Below are 22301 nucleotides of genomic sequence, written 5' to 3'. Positions count from 1 at the left end.
TGATCCCTCAGAGCCTCAGAAATAAATTCTCATCTCAGATCTCCCTTGCATCCTAGAAAGGAAGACTGGCAAGACAAAAGTCTTTTGATTCAGCTGTTTTTTTCTGATTACCATAACATCTATGACTCACATGTGTTAAAACTATAAATTATACATTAAAAATAAGTGACTAAGTGCTTCCTCATAGTAATTTAGTTATTGTTAAATATATAACCACTGACTCTTCTGATGGCCTGCTGGGCTTCTCTTAACATGGGAGTCATCCAGCCTCCAACAGCAGAGTGCAAATCCACGAGCGGTGGCAACCTTAAGCCATCTTTGAGTTTTTATTATTCTAAATGCTATGTTGTGCCCTTCAAAGCAGTATTTCATTTAATTCTTAACACAGTTCTATAAGTACATAATATTTCTGATCATATTTAACAAAAAAAGGAGCTGAAGCTAAGAAATACAGTGGAATCTGAGTAATAAGAGAGTAAGTGGCACCTGGCATATCTGAACATGTCTTTGGCTCACATAAAATCCTGACCACTCCCCGACATAGGCTCATTAGGGGCTTCACCATAGAGGGACATTGCTAATTCACTCTGCCTGGTTTCACCATTCAGCAGGATTGCCTTGTGTGCTGATATAGCATGGTAGTTTACAGTGTGGGGTTAAAACTAGAACTTCTGGGATGGAGAGATGACTGAGTAGTTAAGGCATTTGCCTGCAAAGCCAAAGGACCCACATAAGCCAGATACACAAAGTGGCACATGCATCTGGAGTTCATTTGCATTGGCTAGAGGCCCTGGCATGCCCATTCTCTCTGAAATAAATAAATAAAGGAAAAATATCTTTAAAAAGCTAGAACTTGGGCTGGAGAGATGGCTTAGCAGTTAAGCGCTTTCCTGTGAAGCCTAAGGACCCCGGTTCGAGGCTCGGTTCCCCAGGTCCCACGTTAGCCAGATGCACAAGGGGGCGCACGCATCTGGAGTTCGTTTGCAGAGGCTGGAAGCCCTGGCGCGCCCATTCTCTCTCTCTCCCTCTATCTGTCTTTCTCCCTGTGTCTGTCACTCTCAAATAAATAAATAAAAAATGAACAAAAAAAAATTAAAAAAAAAAGCTAGAACTTCTGAGAGTCAACACTTTGCGTCTGTAATGTTTGTGTTTGTTGCTTTCGCAAATTTAGTTTGAAATATTAATATTATATAACACAGTTTGGAACAGAAATAGCCTTGAAAGGTCACCCATTTTAATTCTCAGTTTGGTAGAAACTTTAAGAGGTAGGGCCCATGGGAAGGTCTACTAATCAATGATGGAGTACCCTGGCTAGGTATAGGGGAACCCCATCCTTTTTTTTCTTTATTCTCCCTACTGAGAAGGTGTGCTGTCATGGTGTCAGCAAAAGTAAATAGGGCCAATAAAACATGGGTTGAAATCTACAACACTGAATCCAAATTAGTCTTTATAAGAGTTGCTGTTGTCATTTTGTTACAGTAATAGAGAAATGCAAAAAAATATCAAATATACGGTTTGGATTATTGTGAGGATTTGGACTTAGAGCATGAAAACCATAATATGTCTAGCAAAGAGGAAGCACAAATGTCCCGGCAAGAGTAGCATGAGAAATCTGACACCCTGGAGGAGGGACTGGGGTAAGAAAAGAGACATTGGGTAATAAATTGAGGAACTATGACAGAATGGATTTTAGTCCCACAGTACAATTATTATTCCATTAATTGTGACAAAATATACTTTACTAATAAACTTTACTAATAAAAGACAGTAATAACCTTGGTATATAAAAATCCTATGCACTGGAGAAGTTCTGAAATCTAACATTATTCAAAATGGTTCATTGAAATAGTTACTCTCTACTCATGTCACATCTCTGGTATTAACTTTGAAGTCATAATCACAGTTCTCTTTAGAAGTTGACCTGCATAACTTACAGCCAGGTATTACAAACTGTATCTGGAAATGGATCCATTTTTAGGAGAGCAAAGGGTGAGAAATATATAGGTCCAAAGAAAAGCAATTACACTTTTGCTTTGACTTCAGACAAGCTGTAGGAGCCAAATCAGGGCCAAGATTTTAAGGCTCAAGAATCCCATAGGCTAAATTTTTCATCCAGATTTATTTTAGAGGCATATTCCATTGTATCTATTATTCTAAGTGAGTTCATTTTACAAAAGCAGACACAATCTCATTTGTGTATGTGTGTACACATCTACATGATAAACATTTATGCTAAGTTGTAGTCATTGATAAGTACCTGCATTGGCAGAAGGTATAGGTTCTTGGCAAGCGAAGTTTATGGCATATTTCAGATTATTTGTGCCAAGTACAACCAATGTACTTTAAAATTTTTTTTCATTACATTTGGCTAAAACTTTCATGAACAGTAGGTAACAACTGTATAAAAGGAGAACTAGCACTTTCTCTTCAGCATCTTTTTTTTTTTTTTTCCCGTACATTTTAGAAAGAGCTAGACAATGCTTGCGCATATTTAGGTTCACAGTAGTGGACCCCTGCTGCAAAGAAACCTTTTGGGATGACAGCGAGTCTCTGAGGCAGGTGGGTAAGCTACTTTTGGAAATGACCCCTGTGTACTTCGGAAATGCATCCCCCGCTTGCATGCCTGTCCCCACTCACTGCAGGGTACAAAGCATTGGCCATTTTGCAAGTGGTCGATGGGCAAATTTGCAAAGGATCCCTCTGCTTGAAATGCTGAAATGGATAATGCAAAGGAAACACATTTTCTTTCAGGGGTAACCTTTTAACACTTCAGAGAAATGGTCTTACTTGCTTTTGAAGTAGAAAGCTGCACAGAACATGCCCACGATGACAATTCCAAAGATGATACATGAAATTGACAGCACCTGCCTTTGATAAACTTCTTCACTCTCTGTGAATTTGAAAAACAGAATTAGAATGGAGGCGAGCGGGGCACCGAGGCAACAAACCCCATCTTTGTACTTCTGAGCTGGTAGGAGTCTTTCAAAACCAGCTTTTCTCTATTTTTGCTTTTTGTTCCTCATATGAGGAAGATATTATGATTCAATCTTTTATAGAGTTCCAAGAGATAAGTGGGTGCTGTTTTTTTCCCCCTTCTTCCTAACTGTACAGCTAAATCAGAATTCACATACACATGTCACAGTTATCAGTCATATTATTGAAACAATTCCATCAGGTTAGGACATACTAAAAGCATGCTTTTGAAACAATGGGTCGACTCAAATTGATGAGCATGAGGGAGCATATGTAAGTTCATCTTATGTTTCTGTTAGTGATGATTTCCCATTTAGAACGTGGAAGGTCATTGCTGTTGTGTGTTCTGGTTTGGTCCTTGGCTATTCATCCACTATTTACCCTCCTACTGTTCTGATTAATATTACTCATGAAGGACACTTTCAGTATGTGTGTGGATATATGATTGGCCTTGGATGTAGCCTTCTATTCCAATTTCCTGGCATAGTAGATCTTAGCCTATATCAGCAGTATTGTGTCATATAACTTGGTATCATTAGATGCCAGTAAGACCAAAGCAAGCGTTTTACTTTTTAGCCACTATTATTTACATTCTCAACTCCCTTCCTAAAATATGAGTACTGAAAGACTTCTTTCTTCTCATCAAGAGCTTTGGATTCACAGACTCCACCATTTCTCCTTTGTCAATTATCTTCCTGTTTTCATTCCTTTCTTTTAACAGCATAGGCATCATGGAGCATGATTAGTCATTGACTCACTTGTAAATGCCTACAACTGATTCTTTGCTTTTTGTTTTGTTTTTACCTTTTTGATAGGATATCTGTGAGATCCTATGTTTACACCTCTACTATGAGCATGTCAGAACAGGGAGAGAAGATTGTGGAACTAGAAAGATGCATGCTGGTGAAGGCTGCCAATCACAGTTCTCAAGTGAAAAACAGCATGGTTAGAATAGTAGAAATTTATCTATAAAATTAAACTATCACCACATAGGTGAACAAAACCAACCCTTAAGGAATAGATTGCTGTGAGTGTTGACTATATTGAACAAACACACATTTGATATGATAACCTACCCTATCCCGCCTCAGACGGGAAGAATTTTTAAGATGATAGCTCATACTATCCATTAAAATAAGACCAAGCAAAAATAATGTCATTCCTACTGAACTGAATGATTTCCTGTTAAAAAACAAAACAACAACAACCAAAAAACTATGTGGTGTGTTTCTTCTTATTTTAAGTAGACAGAGGTATCCTGGGAAAATACAAACACACACAATTCTGAGTTTAAATCAAGAGTGAAATTAAAACTCAGGTGACTGTGGGTGAATTATAGACCCAGGTAGAGTTAAGGTGATGGGCCATCAAGGCTTCTGTTTCATAGAGTGCTACCTAGGCTCACATGTAGGGCTTGGAAATTAGGAGTTCTTCTTTAGTTTAGGCTAAGATCACAAGTACATGGTTTTAAAGCTTAAGTTTTCTCACATGGACAAAAGTAATGATGTTACTTATTTAGATTGTGGGTATTTTGTCAAATAAATTTTGTTAGGAATATAGTGTATAATAAGCCATAAGTAAATTTTAGTTATTTTTTGCAACAATTCTTGCCCTACTTCAGACTGTAACATTTTGTTTATACAACACGTGACAGCTTCATGATTAGTAAAATCTTGAATACAAGAGTAAATATCAGTCTATGCTTTGGAGCATTTTAACTTTTTCTTTTCTTTTATTTACTCATTTTTTTTTAGTTTTTGGCTTTTCAAGGTATGGTCTCACTCTAGTCCAGGTTGGCCCTGAACTCACTGTGATCCCTCTGCCTCCCGAGTGCTGGGATTAAAGGCGTTGACATACTACCCAGCATAATTTCTCAAATTGTTGCTGGTGCAAAGCACCCGACCATAAGCAGCTAATGTTTATTTTGGCTTAGAGTCTCAAGGGGGATCTCCGTGGGGTCAGGGATGGAAAAGAGGCATGGACATAGTCTGGTCATCACCTTTGCCGCAGTATGTAGAACATCTTAGCATGAGACTGAGCCAAACGCTGACAAAGGAAAATTGGTTACAGCACCCATAAACCCCCAACGACACACCTCCTCCAGATAGTCTCAAATTGCCACCATCTGGGGGCCTAGTATTCAGAACACATGAGTTTGTGTAGGAATCAGCCCCAGGGTGGACATTGTAGGACTTGAGTCAGGGAGATCGAAGTTCAGATTCAAGATTTGCCATTTTTCAGTGATAGTATTTTGGCAAATTATGTAGCCTTAGTTTTATTATTATTATTATTATTAGTTCTATAGTTGTCATCCGCATTTCTACAAACTATCAGCATGATTCTGCAAACAGAAGCCAGTCAATACATCCTAAGGAACTAGGGCTGGAGAGATGGTGTAGTGGTTAAGTGCTTGCCTGTGAAACCTAAGGACCCTGGTTCGAGGCTCAAATCTCTAGGACCCACATTAGCCAGATGCACAAGGTTGTGTATGATTCTGGAGTTCGTTTGCAGTGGCTAAAGGCCCTGGCACACACACACTTTCAAATAAATAAGAAAAAAAGGAAAAGAAAAAAAATTACTCATAGAGGATGGTATGTCTCTATAGAGAAGAGGATTTGAACATTGAACAACTAAGGCAAAGTGGGAGAAAAGCCAACCAAAAAGAATAGAAAAAAAAAAAATCACAAGGATGTTTCTTGAATAACAGATGAACTCATTGATTTGGGGCATGAAAGGCACTTACTTAGAAACTTTTATCTCTCAGTGAGATCATGAGGGTGAACATCTATAACTTTCTGTACTTTCTATCGTGGTGACTGCATTGTTAGCTAGCAATTTTGCATTTCTGGCTCAGAAGTTTTGGGGGATTCAGTGCTAATAACTCTACTAGAGGAATGTTTGCTGTCTTATCCACTGTCCTTCACACATTGCCTTTGCAAGGGAAAGTGCGCTCCTTGTCCCCAGTAACTCAGGATTCTTTTTTTTTTTTTGGTTTTTCAAGGTAAGGTCTCACTCTAGCCCAGGCTGACCTGGAATTCATTATGGAGGCTCAGAGTGGCCTCAAACTCACGGTGATCCTCTTACCTTTGCCTCCCAAGTGCTGGGACTAAAGGCGTGCGCCACCACGCCTGGCCAAAGATTCTTAAAGAATGTGGTGACAGTGACTAATATGATGGTGATGTCTCCCTGAATAGACAGACACTGTGGAGATCCTGATGCATAACACAGCCAGAAGGAATCCTTTCAGAAGGTACAACAACCTTTACAATTCTAGAAGTCTTGCTACAAAAAAATAAGTTGACAAAAGATAATCACAGTTATAGCTCTCTTATTCCATTTCCATATTAAACACAGAAGCAGAGATCTCCATAATAGAGCTAAACTCCTGCACATTGAACTGAAGAGAAATTTTCTTAAATGTGTCTTTATTTTTCTTCCAGATTTGGGGTCTGACATTCTCTGTCTTATGAGGACATTTCCTTAAAACTATTAATTCTAATTATGTCTCTAAGACAATAAGCTCAGGTTAAATTGATGTAATGCTGTAATCTGAAAGTAGTGAGAGGCTTTTTACACACACACACACACACACACACACACACACACACACACACACACCTGTATTAACAACATATGCAAATCAAACTCTGTGTGTTACCACTACATAACAATTAAAAGGTTGATTTCTCTAGTAGTTATTCTTCAAGTTAACCTAACAATACCACAGGGGATCCTGCTTATCCAAAATTCATTACCTGAGCCCTGCAGTTGAGTACACTCGGAGAAGTAAAAGTCATCAATTTAACAATATTATAACAATATTTACTATAACAATATTTACTAACAAAGCCTCACTTGCTGAGATGGGTCTGCCTGTGCCAACATCTATCGCTGCTAACTCCTAATTCCAGCTCTGATTTCAATCCATGGAGTCATGGGTGTAACCTGGCTGGGTCAGCCTCTCCTTGGTTGTTAAACCCTGACTTTTTGTCCCCATTTTAGCACAATTCAACTGAAGTGGAATTATTATAGTATTCATTTAGTCTTAGATAAGATCAGCCTCCTGAATCTTGCTCTTAAACATCAACAAGTGCTGGACACAGATTAAAATATTAGGAGCATATGGGAAGCTGCACATGTCAACCTAATCAGAAAAGAGAATGAAAAAGAAAGGGCTTACAATGCTTGGAAACTTGGATTTACATTTTTTTTTAACTTCAAGATAAAAAAGAATAGAGTTAGATAGTCTGATAAATGTATTACAGAATTATTTCAAGATTAAAAATGATCGTACGGAGCAATGGCAGGAATATTCCCCAAATTCACATACGTATTGGCAGGGTGCGCACTCGGTAAGAATGTCAAGAAAACAGAACCAGCGAGGCTGTCTGGGCCTTGCAGTGAGAATACCCAAGATGCAAAGGAGCCATGTAAGCCTGGCGATCAGGAAAGGTGCCATGTTGTCAAACCTACCACATCTGTGTGGAAGTTCTTTCTTTTTATTTTCTTGCAGAACTTAAATTCTGAGGCTATTGGTAGGTCATTATGGGAAGGTACCATTAAATATAGTGAAAAGTTAAATTAGCTATTTTAAAATAGAATGTTGGGACCCATAACTATAGTCGAACTTGTTTCAATGTGTATTCTATAATAGGTTGACTTGTGTTTCTCAAGAGATATTGAGACAGCAACTCCAGCACTGTGAGGATGACTTTATTTGGGTGGGTTCTACAATGACTTAAATATTAGCATCTCTCTCCCAAATTCATATGTGAAGAATTAACTCCAAACAAGAGGATATAGGGGGTGGTTAAGTCACAAGGACTTCGCTCTCCTCTGAGGACTGAAGTTCTTTCATTAGCCAGGTAAGAAGGCACCATCTGTGAGGCAGAGAGCCATCCTTTACTGAAGATCCAACATGCTGACACCGTGACCTTGGACTTCTCATTCTCCATCATAATTTGAAATAGATTTCTGGGAACATGCCCAGAAATGATATAGCTGACTCATATAATATTTCTGTTTTTAGCCTTTTGAGAAACCTCTACATTGATTTCCATAGTGGCTGTACCATTTAAACTCCTGCCAATAGTGAATAAGGGTGCCATAACTGCACCAGCATTTGTTAATTTTTATTTTTATGCTAGGCATTCTGAAAGTGGTATGAGGAAATTTCAAAGCGTTTTTCATTTGCATTCCTATGATAGATAAGAATGTTAAATATATATATATATATTTTTTGGTAATAACTATTGGCCACATGTCTCTTCTCTTGAGACCTGTCTGGTAATCTTATTTGTTTATTGATTGGACTTTTGGGGGGTGTTTAATGCTTTTATTTCTTAATATGTTTTAAATATCAATCCCCATCTGAGGAATAGCTGGCAAATTTTTCTCCCACTCTATATGCTTTCTGTTTGCCCTACTAATAGTTTTCTTTGCTCTGCAGAATTGACTCATTTGCAGAGAGAGAGAATGGGCACACTAGGGACTTTTGCCACTGCAAATGAACTCCAGACCCATGTGCCCCTTAGTGCACATGGGCTTTACATGGGTACTAGGGAATTGAGCCAAGACTGTCAGTCTTAGAAAACAAGTGCCTTTAACTTCTGGGCTATCTCACCGGCCCTTTTAGGACCATTTCTTATGCTATGCTATTAGATTCCTATTAAATAAGTTCTTGCCTATACCTATAACTTCCAGTATATCCCCTCTGTCTTCCTCTTGTAGTTTCAGTATGGGATTTCATCTAAAGATACTTGCGTATCCCTGTTTATTGCTTTTTTATTCATAATAGATATGAAATGCAATCAACCTTGATGTCCATCAGCTGATGACTGGATAATGAGAATATGGTACATATGCACAATGGAATTTTACCCAGATATAAAATAAAATGAAGTTTATGAAATTTTCCGAGAAATAGTATATCTTTTTTTTTTTTCTTTCTAATTCCATCTAAGTGAGGTAACCCAGGCTCAATTATCTCTGATGTGCAGATCCTACCACTTAATGTTGGCATATATAAGTAAGGGAATTCCAGGGTAGGGATAGGATAGCCATGAGAGAGGAACAAGCAGTTATGAGAAGTAGGGGGAAGGACAAAATAAAGAAACGTAGCAGTAAAGCACAAAGAGGAGGGAGGACAATGGGAAACTACATAAAAAATACTATATGGAGTCCTAATTTTTTGTATGATAATAAAAATAAGTAAACCAAATGCATCATCTCTCCTCTTCATTTTAATTTTTTTTGAGTTGTATTTTGTCTCAGGGATTGGAATCCTGGGGTTGGAGAGATTGTTCTGTGGTTAAGGTGCTTGCCTGCAAAGCCTAAGACTCAAGTTCAATTCCCTAGTACCCATGTAAAGCCAGATGCACAAGGTGACACGTGTCTTTGGAATTTACTTGCAGTGGCTAGAGGCCCTGGCATGCCCATTCTCTTTCTCTGTCTCTCTAACTGCTTCTTTCTCAAATAAATAATATATTGAAAACAACTGCAATTTTGGCCAGCTCTTTGAGCTATGCTTTTAAATAGTTAAAAAAAAAATACAGTTTCCCTTCCTGAGAAGAACTCTAGTACTTACTAAATATTTATCTTGTCTTCCAAATGCTTTTATAATAAAGTAGTAGTGTTAGGGGCTGGACAGATGGTCCGGTGGGTAAGTGTGCTAATAATACAAGTATGAGGTTCTAAAGGGATCTAAGAATTTCCTCAGCACCCAGGAACACAGCTAGGTGTGGTCACACATTGTTAGCCACCTCAGTCATGTGGGAAGCTGGGTCCATATAATCTCTGGGGCTTGTGCAAAATGGCAAGTCCTGACCTCAGAAAGAAATTCTTAAGAAAAATAAGTGAAGCCGGGTGTGGTGGCGCACGCCTTTAATCCCAGCACTCGGGAGGCAGAGGTAGGAGGATTGCCATGAGTTCAAGGCCGCCCTGAGATGACAAAGTTAATTCTAGGTCAGCCTGGACCAGAGTGAGACCCTACCTCAAAAAAACAAAAAAAGAAAGAAAAGAAAAGAAAGAAAAATCAAGTGAAGAAGCAACACAGGGGTATGCACCATGTTCTACTTGACCCTGCATGCACACACCACATGCCAAATGCACAAACCATGCACATGTAACAAAAAATGCATTACTGTTGGGGATGGATGTATACAGTTCAGTGGAAAAGCATTTGCCTACTGAGTATAAGAACCTTGGTTTGAAATTCAGAATACTAATATTAAAATTGTTAATATTGGGGCTGGAGAGATGGCTTAGTGGTTATGGTGTTTGCCTACAAAGCCAAAGGATCCAGGTTCAACTCTCCAGGACCCACATAAGCCAGATACACAAGGGGGTGCATGCATCTGGAGTTCATTTGAAGTGGATGGAGGCCCTGGCACACCCATTCGCTCTCTCCCTCTGTTTCAAGTAAATAAATAAATAATATTTTATAAAAAAGTGTTATTATTAATACTTTATACTAGTCAAAGTATTCTTAATTAAAAATATTGTACAAAGATTCCTAGAGTTCATAAAATACCTAGAATAAGATATACTGTTAAAATAATTCAAATGGACTAAGATTGTTTCTTTTCTAATATATATTTTTTTAATTTTTTGCTTCTTTTACAGTGTTTTTGTTTATTTTTTTTAAATTTATTCGAGAGTGACAGGGAGAGAAGGAGGCAGATAGATAGGGAATGGGCATGCCAGGGCCTCCAGCTACTGCAAACGAACTCCAGATTCATGCACCACTTGTGCATCTGGCTTATGTGGGACCTGGGGAAATAGAGCCTTGAATCTGAGTCCTTAGGCTTCACAGGCAAGTGCTTAACAACTATGCCATCTCTCCAGTCCTAAGATTGTTTCTTTACAGAACATCAAGTTAAAATAAAGTCATTAGAATGGGACCTAATCCAACATTACTGTGTCCCTCTCAAAGGGGGAAATTTGGACATCGACACTCACAAAGTGGTAAAACATACTGGAATATAGAGACCACTGAAGGTGGTCTGTGCATCAAGGCCTCCAAAAGATGTCCAGGAAATGAGCTAGGTTGAGGGGGGGGCCATATAATACATTCTCTTTCACAGACTCAGAAGGAACTAGTCACAGGCTTTACCATGGACTTCCAGGGTCCAGATCTAAAACCAAATTATAATAATTATTATTATTCTCTTGTTTAATCCAGCACATTGTGTATTTGGTTGCAATAGTCTAGCGAGCTGACATACTCACTAAGCCATGAGGAAACACTGGCAGTTCTTCAAATTCTCATTTCCACAGCTATGCTATCTCATACCCGAAATGTACTCATCTGTTTCCATACAAATACCACTTCCATGTCTGGACTGCACCATATCTCTAGTGCTAGCTCTTCAACATGTGGGTTACTTGAAAGCTTTGGGTGACCTGCATAGCTTCTGGGTTGGCTGTCTAAGACCATTTCCCCATGCGTTCTCTGCCTACTTGGCTACAAAAAGGAGGCAACATTCCCTTGGGGGGTGGGGGTGGGGATGACATTAGCCCTAGGGATTCATTTTTTGCTGTTTGCTGTTGACTGTAGTTAAGGTTCTTTACGTTTTTGGAAAAACAAATTAATTCTATCACAATAAAATATTAATGTGAAAATTATATTTTATCCGTTTTTCCATGCAGCGTACTTTTTGATGAGCATCATCCATTAAATTTGATGGCAAATAGCAGTTTAAATTCATAAACACATTTATTCTCAACCTGCAATTTTCAAGCCTCCCTCCCCCACCCTCAATAAATATAAACCTTCACTCTAATAAGCTTTATCTCCTTCCCTCCTTTCCCAAACAGTACGGCTTTGGCTGAAATAGATAAGGGAGGGCCATAAAACACAGTTTGAAAACAGAACAATAAACTCTCTGCTTCCTTCCGTTGCTATGTCTAATGTGGGCTGGCTTTCCAAGTGCAACTCTGTTCGCAAACAGATTATAAGTACAAAGCAAACTGAATCAAAATAAATCTATCAGTGAGTTTTCAATGCTAGGGTAAAGCCAGTCTGTGGCCTCTGACTCCACTTTAGAAGGTCTAAAATGTCCATTTTTCCTGAACGTATACTCACTGCGCCCCAGTCCTGCGCTTCCATCACATGCTGGTCGTTCAGGAGTCACTGCTCATTGACACAGTCACGTTCTCGGAGCAGGCATATGACTTGGGATAAGATTCCATTTTCTTGGCAATGCTGAGAATGTGACCCAGAGCTTTCTGAGAATATAGAGGTATTGGACCTACTTTGCTGGAGTGGGAAGCCTAATATACCCAAACTCTCTTGCCTCACAGGAGAAAATCCAGGTCCAAAATTACAGAATAGCCTTCCCTGTGGGTATAATGAGTCACCACCTCCCTCGGCCTGGTGAGATGGAGACTGGAGATGAGGAACCCTTGTCCTAGACAGCAGTGGTGACCCTGCTAAGCCTGTGTCTGCCCTCAGCAGAAGCCGCTCTCTGCATAGCAAGCGAGGTAGAGCCTGGCAGGGTGTGCATCCAGCCCCCCACATGCTGCAACCATCCCTTTCGCTGCTGTGTTGCGGCAGGTGCCTATCAGCTGTCACAGAGGAATGAATGCCCAGACTCTTGCTGCTATTTCTCTCCTCAGCAACACAAGCGGGTGACAGCACTTTGATCAGTGGTTGACTGCTTACATGACAGTGGTCTCATCTTGGCCTTTGTAATGCCATAGTGCCACATATCACTCACATGAGTATGGGATACTGGTATAAACACATCTATGAACCACCAGTCATTTAAAAAAAGCACATACAGTTATGTAAACAGCGTATTTTATGATAGTGAAAACTGTGCTACTGGTTTATATATTTTCTGCATTATGCTGCCATCGTTTTAAAGAATTTTCCTTCTATTGAAATTTTTTATTCATTGGAGAGAGAGCGCGAAAGACAGAAAGAGGCCATCAAAGAGTGAGTACGGGTACGGTAGGGTTTCCTGCCACTGCAAACTCCAGATACATGTGCCATTTAGTGCATATGGCTTTATGTGGTTACTGGGGAATCAGATTCTGGTCCATAGGCTTTTCAAGTGTCTTAACAGCTAAGCCATATCTCCAAAAATACTTTAAAACAGAATTCAAGAGTATATCAAAGGGCTGGAGAGATGGCTTAGCAGTAAAGGCGTTTGCCTGCAAAGCCAAAGGACTTAGGTTGGACTCTCCAGGACCCATGTTAGCCAGATACACAAGGGGGTGCACACATCTGGAATTCGTTTGCAGTGGCTGGCGGCTCTGGCACACCCATTCTCTCTCTCTCTTTCTGTCTCTTTCTCTCTCAAATAAATAAAATATTAAGCTGGGCATGGTGGCACACGCCTTTAATCCCAGCACTTGGGAGGTAGAGGTAGGAGGATCACCGTGAGTTTGAGGTCACCCTGAGACTACATAGTGAATTCCAGGTCAGCCTGGGCTAGAGTGAGACCCTACCTCAAAAAACCAAAAAAAATAAATAAATAAAATAAAAAAAAATAAAATATTAGAAAGGGGTATATCAAAAAGATCACTAGGGCTGGAGAGATGGCTTAGCGGTTAAGCGCTTGCCTGTGAAGCCTAAGGACCCCAGTTCGAGGCTCGGTTCCCCAGGTCCCATGTTAGCCAGATGCACAAGGGGGCGCACGCATCTGGAGTTCGTTTGCAGAGGCTGGAAGCCCTGGCATGCCCATTCTCTCTCTCTCCCTCTATCTGTCTTTCTCTCTGTGTCTGTCACTCTCAAATAAATAAATAAAAATTAAAAAAAAAAAAGATCACTAGACATGGTGGTGTACACCTTTAATCCCAGTTCTTGAGAGGCAAAAAGGTGGGAGGGTTGCCATGAGTTTGAGGTTTGAGGAGGCCGGCCTGAGATAGAGTGAGACCCTACCTCAAAAAAAAAAAATAAAAGAAATCAATCACCATGATCAAGTTGGCTTCATTCCACAAGGCAGTGATGGTTCAACATACGCCAGTAAATAAACTATATAACGTATTGACTCAAGAATGTAAATCACACGATCATCTCAGTAGATGCAGAATTGGATTTTAATGAAAGGCAACATCCCTGAAAAAATTAGGAATAGAAGGAACATACTTCAACATAATGAATAATACATATAACCAACTTTATCAAACATAATACAAAATGGGGAAAATTGCAAGCATTTCCACCAAAATCAGGAGCAAGAAAATGGTATCCACCTTCTCCACTTTTATTTAATATAGTACTAGAAGTCTTAGAGAAATCAAATAAGAAGCAAAATTACAAAATGGATGCAGATGTAAGTAGGAATGGGAATAGTCAAAGAATCTTTATTTGAAGGTGTGATTCTATGCATCAGAGTTCCTAAAGACTCCATCAGAAAACTCTGAGCTCTCAAACACTAAAAGGGGCAAGAGGCACAATTAACACACAAAACTCAGTAGTGTTCCTATATACCAATAAAATCTTGAGAAGGAAATTAGAAAAAAAACCAACTCCAGTCACAATTGCTTAAAAGAGAAAAAATAATTAGGAATAAATCTAGCCAAGAAACAAAAGACTTCTTCAACGGAAATTTTCAAACACTGAGAAAATAAAGAAGATACTACAAGATGGAAAGAGATCCAATGATTACGGACTGGAATTGATATTGTGAAAAACGACTATGCATACCCACGCAGTCTACAGCTCCACTGTCATCGCCACCAAAATTTCAATGTAATTCTTCACAGTAATAGAAAAGAATAAATCTTGAAATTTACGTGGAACCACAGAAGAACCTGCCATGCCTAAAGTAATCCTGACCAAAAAGAATAATCCTGGATGCAGCACCATGGTTGATTTCAAGCTGAGCTACAGAGTCCCAGAAATAAGGCAGCATTGGAATAGAATGAAAACAGAAAGCTCCGTGGAACAGCGGAGGAGCCAGCAATGAACCCAGGCAGCTACAGCTGCTTGACTGTTAACCAAGATACCCAAAAAACAAAAACAGAACAACAACAACAACAACAAAACACTGGCGAAAATGCAGTCTCTCCAACAATTGTGCTGGGAATGAAACTAGATCTCTATTTCTTCCCCTGTCTGGATCAAAGACCTTATGTAATCCCTGAAGCCCTAAATGGATAAAAGAGAAAGGAAGGTAACACTTGAGGTGACTGCTGGGCGTGGACAACTTTCTGAGTAGAACTCCAGTTTCCCAGGAAGAAGTCAGCAATTGTTTGCCAACAATGGACAAATTAGAAAAGCAGAGGAACCACCTAGTCAAGCAACTGTCTTTCCCAGCTGTTGGCCTGACAGAGGGGTAAAATCTAGAATATACAAAGAGCTAAAAAAATTAAATAAATAAATTAAAAAAAACACCAAAAATCATTTTCTAAAGTTTTTTTTTAATTTTTTTATTATTGTTTTGTTTTAACAAACATGTGGTGAAACTGGAGCTAGGAATAGACTGCAGGGCTAACCCTTCCTTCCTCTTGAGCTCTTTGTCCCTCCTCTCCCAATGTCTGGATTGTTCCCAGTGTACACAACTGGCCTCTGTTCACCTAAAGTTTCATTTCTCCAGACATCTAGTTTGTTCATGACCACGACTGACCTGTCTTTCACAGGTTGATAAAGAATAATTACTCATTTTCTGCCCTTGATACGGAGGCCAGCTTATTTATCTTTCAAAATTCAAATCTCGTCCTTTAAAAGAACTTTATCAAAGCAATCAGCTATAAAAGCAAATAATCCATTAGTCTGTAACATTGGAGCTTTTTTTTTTTTTTTTCAAGATAAAAATGGATAGGTAACCAACACCTATATCAAGAGCTACGACATTACAATTCCCCACAAAGATGCAGGGCACCCCTTCTGGATCCCCCAAATCCTCATCTGAAGCCATATCCATTGTCTCCATTACCATGTTATTACTATAAATTCCTGACAAAGAGCAGCTTATGGAAGGAAGAGGGTGAATTGAGCTCTCAGTTTTGAGGGCAGCTTTCCTGGTTCAGTCTCCAGATGGGAGCCCTGTTGTCACACCTCACCAGAGCAAGGGAAGCAGAGAACAGCACGTGTGGCTGGCCTAGAAGACACCCCAGCCCTCTCCCAGCAACCCCGTTCCTCCACCTCCCAAAGGTCCCACAACCTTTCCAAATAATGTCACTGGAAGGACATCAAGCATGCAGGCACATGGGCCTATGGAGCGTATTTTACATTCAGAGCATTATACCCCTTAACCAAAGAAAAGCTCTGCCTTTTGGTTGAACTTTTTATGCACCAAATCACACCATATATTCTGTTTATGTTGAGCATTTTTGTTCAGTATTGTGTTAATTAGATTTCAATCATGTTGCTGCGTGCTGTTATGGCTCGTTGATTTTACTTCAGTAAATATAGTTTTTAAAACTTACAATGAAGTTTAAATCATAGGTCTTTGTAATGGCCACATGGTATTGTCTCCTATGCTGAGTCACGTGGACATGTATATTAATTAGCATGGTTGCTATCGTAAAGAACCTTGTAAGCTTGTCAGGCAATAGCAGAATGTTGAAGTATTATAACGACCTTGTAAAATCACATATACCAGGCTGGAGAGATGTCTCAGTAGTCAAGGCGCATGCCTGCAAAGCCAGAGGCACAAAGAGTGGCATGCATGTGCAGTTCGTTTGCAGTGACTGGAGGCTCTGCTATGCCCATTATTTCCATGTATCTCTCCTATCTGCATGTCTCTGCTTGCAAACTATACATATTTATATCTATCTCTCTATCATCTATTTTTAAATAACACATATACCAAAAAAAAAAAAAAAAAACAAGGTTGATAAAGGAATGTAAGAAAATGACTCTGGATAACTAGGAGTTCCAATAAGGATATTTCCTCTCCTCAATTATATGGTTGGTGTTTCTTTTTCTAAAAGCTCCCCAGGATCTCTTTTATATTTTATTATTATTGTTGTTGTTGTTTTTGTTTTTTCGAAGTAGGGTCTCACTCTGGCTCAGGCTGACCTAGAATTCACTATGTACTCTCAGGGTGGCCTCGAACTCATGGTGATCATCCTACCTCTGCCTCCTGAGTGCTGGGATTAAAGGCGTGCCCCACCACACCTGGCTCACCAGGATCTCTTGAAACCCTATATTCTCAATGAATTCTCTCCCAATCTAACTATACACAACATATTCCTTCAGTAATCTCAAGGAAAACAGAGGTGTTCACTGGCAAACACGGATTTCTTTAGTGCCAGAAGAGGCCATCAGCAACCTTAACTCACAAGTCAGAGTAGAAATTCCTGACTTGCCAGGCCAATGAACAAAAATGAGTGACTGGTTTCCAGAGTGTACTGTGACATATCACTAATATTAGTCTTTTGGATGGAACCCCCAAAGGGACAACTTTCACCTTATTATCACCGTGTGCTAGAATTGTGCAGTTAGATCTTTACTTCCATTCACACACTCTAAGAGAAACATCTAGAAAAATTATCACTGGGGCACTGAGTCCAGACGATAAAGGAACCTGAGCTGTCAGGCTGCAAGTGTCAGAATCTGCAAATGGACTCGAGTGTTTTGTGGGGTTCATTTCAGTGGGAATGCCCACTTCATTGCTTCAAATGGGTATTCATAAGGTCTCTGGACCTTAAAGGTTTACCTTGGAATCCCTGACGGTTAATGTTGGATGGAATAGTTCCATTCATAATTTCCGTGAATTACATTTTATAACTATGGTTAGCTGCAGTAAGTGTCATGGTAGAGCCTCTTTTATCTCACAATCAGTAACAGAGACACTGCATGGAGGTTGCTTTAAAAAAAGTGGGAGGGGGGCAAAGGAAAACAGGTCCAAAGGTTCCGACAAAAGAAGATACAGCAAGCTCTCATCACTCTCCTTTTCCTCCATGTTCCCCACTATGCACACCCATGACCTTGAGCAAAACCTCACGGAGTGACATTTCTGAGTGAATCCAGCCATTCCTGACTTGGAGAATCTAAAAGTACAGGGAAACACTCTTCCCTCGCTGCGAAGGAGATGCAGGGCAGCTCTGGATGGCTGGTTGCTCCCACAGGTTGAGGCAGCAAAGGCAGGAGGATTCCAATGAACAGAAGCACCGAAGTCGCCCTTTGTCTTCACACAGGTTCGTCTTAGAAGCAAATAGACACCGATCGCTCATGCCCGACAGAAAGCTGACAGTAACAGAGGAAGGCAGACTTACAAAGTTAGAGCAGTTGTGGGAAGACTCAATGTAAGCATCTCACAGTTGGTGAAGAATTCATTCAAGTAAAAGAGCCCTAAGGGAGATGTTTGCAAACCTACTATTTGGGAAGAGAAATCAGATACCTGGGGCTTCTTTTAATATTTGCTTTCCGAATGGTAAAATGGCACTGGCATCCCTCGGGTCACAGAAATAGCAGCCCAGTTTTGGTGAGAATATCTCAAAAGACAAGTTTATTTTAGAAAAAAAAATAAGAGTAAAGAGAGTTGTCAAAGCAGAATGTATTATGAGCCCTACTTCCCCCGACCTCTATAGCAGTCTTTCCAGCATCTTCCTGGGATGAGAGGATATAATCATTCTGGTTTTCAGCAGAATGTCTGTCTAAGAAGACACTACATTTGTTGTGAGACAAGAGTTCCTTTGTCACTGCTTGGAGAAAGCATTCCATGCCATAACCTGGGACATTTCCCCCCAAATGCCTGTGTTTGTTGATGATACTAAGGCATCAGTTCTCCTTTAGGCAATTCAAATTTTTTTCTCCACTTTCAGAGACCCTGAGAGGTTTCACAACAGAGGAACCCTCTCTGCAATTCCTTGACACAGGCATTTGGAGGATGGGGCAGTTGTGAGACAGACTAAGGACCCATGACCACGGTCCAACTGCCCATGCACTGAAGAGCAGCGGACAGTGAGCTCTGGTCTTTGCCCTTGCCTCTGTAAATACAGAACAGCATTGCCAAATCCATCTCTCAGTGCAGACCCTCTGGCTGTTGAGTTGCAGCCATGGAAGAAATGAGCAGTTGCAGCAAAGCTGACAAAGACTGAATATTTACTGGTCCCTAGAAAAGCCGAAAGGAAACAGAGAACATAGGGATGGAGAAATCGTTCAGTGATTAAGGCACTTCCTTGCAAAACCTGATGGTCTGGGTTTGATTCCCCAATACCCACGTAAAGCCAGATGCACAAATTGACACATGCTTCTGGAATTCGTTTGCAGAGACAGGAGGCCCTGGCATGCCCCTCCCTCTCTCCTTCCAAATGAATATATATTTTTTAAAGCAATACACAAACATCACTATATCATTAGATATTTTAGCAATTACCTTTCTATTGCTGGGATGGAACACGCAGCCAGAGGCAGCTTATGAGAGGAAAGGGTTTATTTCAGATTAGAGAGGAAGGTTCCTCATGGTGGAGAAAGCATGGCAAAACAGGCAATAGGAGTGCCACATCATGTTACAGCAGCAGGAAGGAAGCAGTCTAAGTGAGCTAGCACTGAATACCTGGTGAGCTACACTCATAAGCCTTAAGGTCCTCCTTTAGATACACCAGATGGGGACTAAACAGGAGGCTCAATCACAATCACTAAAAAGTATTAGGGAACATTTTACATTCAAACTACAACAAATATACAATAAAAATTAAAAATTAAACTACAATTTAATGTCTCAAAGTAATTTTTAAGCTTCTTAACTCACTTTAAAATTTTAAATATTTTATTTGTTTATCTGAGAGAGAGAGAAAGAGGCAGGTAGAGATAGAAAGAATGGGTATGCCAAGGCCACCAGCCACTGCAAACGTAATCCAGATGCATATGCTACCTTGTGTATCTGGTTTACCTGGGTCCTTAGGCTGCCCAAGAAAGCTCCTTAATGGCTAAGCCAGAACTGCAGTCCTAAAACTACCTTTAAAAAAATTGTTTATTTTTATTTATTTCAGAGCAACAGACAGAAAGGGGCGGATAGAGAATGGGCACGCCTGGGCCTCCAGCCATTGCAAACTCCAGACATGTGCGCCCCCTTGTGCATCTGACTTATCTGGGTCCTGGGGAATCGAGCCTCGAACCCAGGTTCTTAGGCTTGACAGGTTAACCACTAAGCCATTTCTCCAGCCCCCTAAAACTACCTTTAAGTAGTTGCAAGAATAGATTTTTGTTCGTGTACTATGTTGGGTATAAATAAAAGCCTGTCTCTGACAGGGAGCCGGCAGAGCCCAGCACCAGCGAGTAGAGTTGAGGATAGTGATCTGGGCGTCTTTTCTGTGTGGAACTCTGAGCTAAATCGCCGAGAAGGCTCAGGTTTCTGAGTCAGGAGTTCTGAACATCTGCAGGCAAGCACATCTGCAAGCTCAGCACGTCTTCTCCAAAAGTGAACAGAGGACCGGAAGGACAGTGAAGGTCGGTGAGAAGTTATAAACATGCGGTTTCAAGGGACTAAGGAGTCACCAAAGGCAATTGAGACATTTTTTTGTTTGTTTGTTTTCTTTGTAAAAATATTTTATTTATTAGAGAGAGAGAGAGAGAGAGAATGGGCACACCAGGGCCTCCGGACACATGAGCCCCCTTGTGCATCTGGCTTACATGGGTCCTGGGGAATCAAACTGGGATTCTTTGGCTTTGCAGGCAAACGCCTTAACTGCTAGCCATCTGTCCAGCCCAGTTGAGACATGTTTAATGGATGTCCAACTCAGTGGTGTCCATCAAGAATTCTTTACAAGTCATGACAGTTGGCGTTTTCATCCTTATTAAGAGTATCTCAGCATCACCTGAAACTTTTCAAGAGAGACCAGGACTTCAGGCTAAATCCCATTATACCCGATTTTATTTTCTTCGTTTTCCCTCATTGCATTAATCAATGCTATCAAGCTTTTTGTGTTGTTTACTTGCTTTAATTAAATAAAGGAGAGAGATTGAGAAGCAAACAACTTCCTGACAGGAAATAATTAACCAGCCCTGCGAATCGTACTAAGACAGGAGAGACCATCCTAAAATAAATAAATAAATAAATAAAAATAAAATGTAAACAGCCCGCCGTGTATGTTGTATGTTGGGTGTCACTATCAGTGTGCATGGTGTGTGCGATGTGCAGATGTAATCACTCAGTACACGTGTACGTTGTATGTTGGGTGTCACTATCAGTGTGCATGGTGTGTGCGATGTGGTGGGGGAAAGGAACCCAGGGCAAACCAGGCCCTTATGCTCGCATGGCAAGAGCTCTTTCTCACTGAGCCCCCTCCCCCCCACCCCAGCCTCAACTGTCACTTTTAAAATATGAGCTGTTCTTTCCCTGACCACTAGAATGCTCCAGTGGTAGCTAAAGCCTGGAATCCCCAGAGATAAAGTTGGCTGCAGCAGCCTAGTCTTCAGCTAGGACTTTGGAGCTAATGCTGTGCTTGAAATGTAAGTGGATTTTAGGAAGGAATTAAAAGAAAAAAAAAAAAAAGAGCTGTCTGAATGACCTCCTGACTGCTCCCATTCTTTGCATGGCACCTGCGGTGGTTGTACTCCTCTGGCTGGGCTCCCGGCAGGCGCCCATGGTAGGCCTCTCTCCAGGAAAGCCTAAGGCAATAGGTCCTGAGCTAGTTTCAGCAGCTGGCTTGGCACAGGCAGAACTTCAGGACGATGCATAATCACCGAGCTAGCCTAGCAAGGAAGGGTCAGTTTTCTTGATGACCCACCCATTGTGATTAACAACTACTTTTCCCCCTACAATCATTTGTGGATGGACCTTTGTGTGGCAAGATAAGCTCTGCTCAGGGTTTCTTCTGTTTCTCTTCCACTGGGACCTAGGGGAGGAGGTGACATAAAAGCTGGCCATGTGTGAGGCCTGCCCTGTGTAGCTACACCAGAGAGAAAAGTCTCACAACAGCAACAGCAGCTCTACCAGGGAGATTTCTTGAGCATGTGCAGCGCAAAGCTCTTTACAAAGCCCTGCAGCCCTCTTGACATTTCTCAGATGATCATTAATCCTGGTTGCACTTGAGGACATTAAGTCACAGAAAAGCAGAAATATATATAGCTTGAAGGTCAGAGAGAGAGAGAGAGAGAGAGAGAGAGAGTAGGAAATTACAGAGCCTGGTCCCAGAGACCAAGCTTTTATCAATACCATAGTTAGGGGTCTAGCAAGGAAAACGAGTCTGTTCTACCCTGGTGGCTTGGATGTGTTTGTGAGGAGGTCTGGAGGAGTTGCATCACTGGGAGCCAGTCTTTGTGTTTTACAGTCTAATCTCTTGCCGGGGCTGGTTTAGCTCACTCTCTAGTTCCTTCTGCTGCCGTGGAGATATGATGCTCAGCTGCCTGCTCTCCCCCCACTTTCTCCATCCTCCTCCCTAGACTACAAAAGCTGAATTGCCACTCACCCCCCCCAAAATCTGTT

The 22301-nt window shown here is 40.7% G+C and overlaps 1 protein-coding gene across 9 annotated transcripts in view; it reads right to left on the bottom strand.

Annotated features, from left to right (window-relative positions):
• Nrg3 (neuregulin 3) overlaps nt 1–22301 on the bottom strand; it is a 1113809-nt gene that overhangs the window by 48312 nt on the left and 1043196 nt on the right. For all 9 annotated transcript variants that reach the window (XM_045137824.1, XM_045137830.1, XM_045137828.1 and 6 more), the window contains exon 5: nt 2788–2890. In XM_045137824.1, coding sequence (XP_044993759.1) covers nt 2788–2890 — 103 coding nt within the window. The remainder of the gene's footprint in view (nt 1–2787; nt 2891–22301) is intronic.

This window comes from Jaculus jaculus, chromosome 18 (assembly GCF_020740685.1).
Source record: "Jaculus jaculus isolate mJacJac1 chromosome 18, mJacJac1.mat.Y.cur, whole genome shotgun sequence".
NCBI classification, from domain to species: domain Eukaryota; kingdom Metazoa; phylum Chordata; class Mammalia; order Rodentia; family Dipodidae; genus Jaculus; species Jaculus jaculus.
Note: the sequence above shows the minus strand (reverse complement) of the source record. Positions and strands in the feature narration are given on the sequence as shown.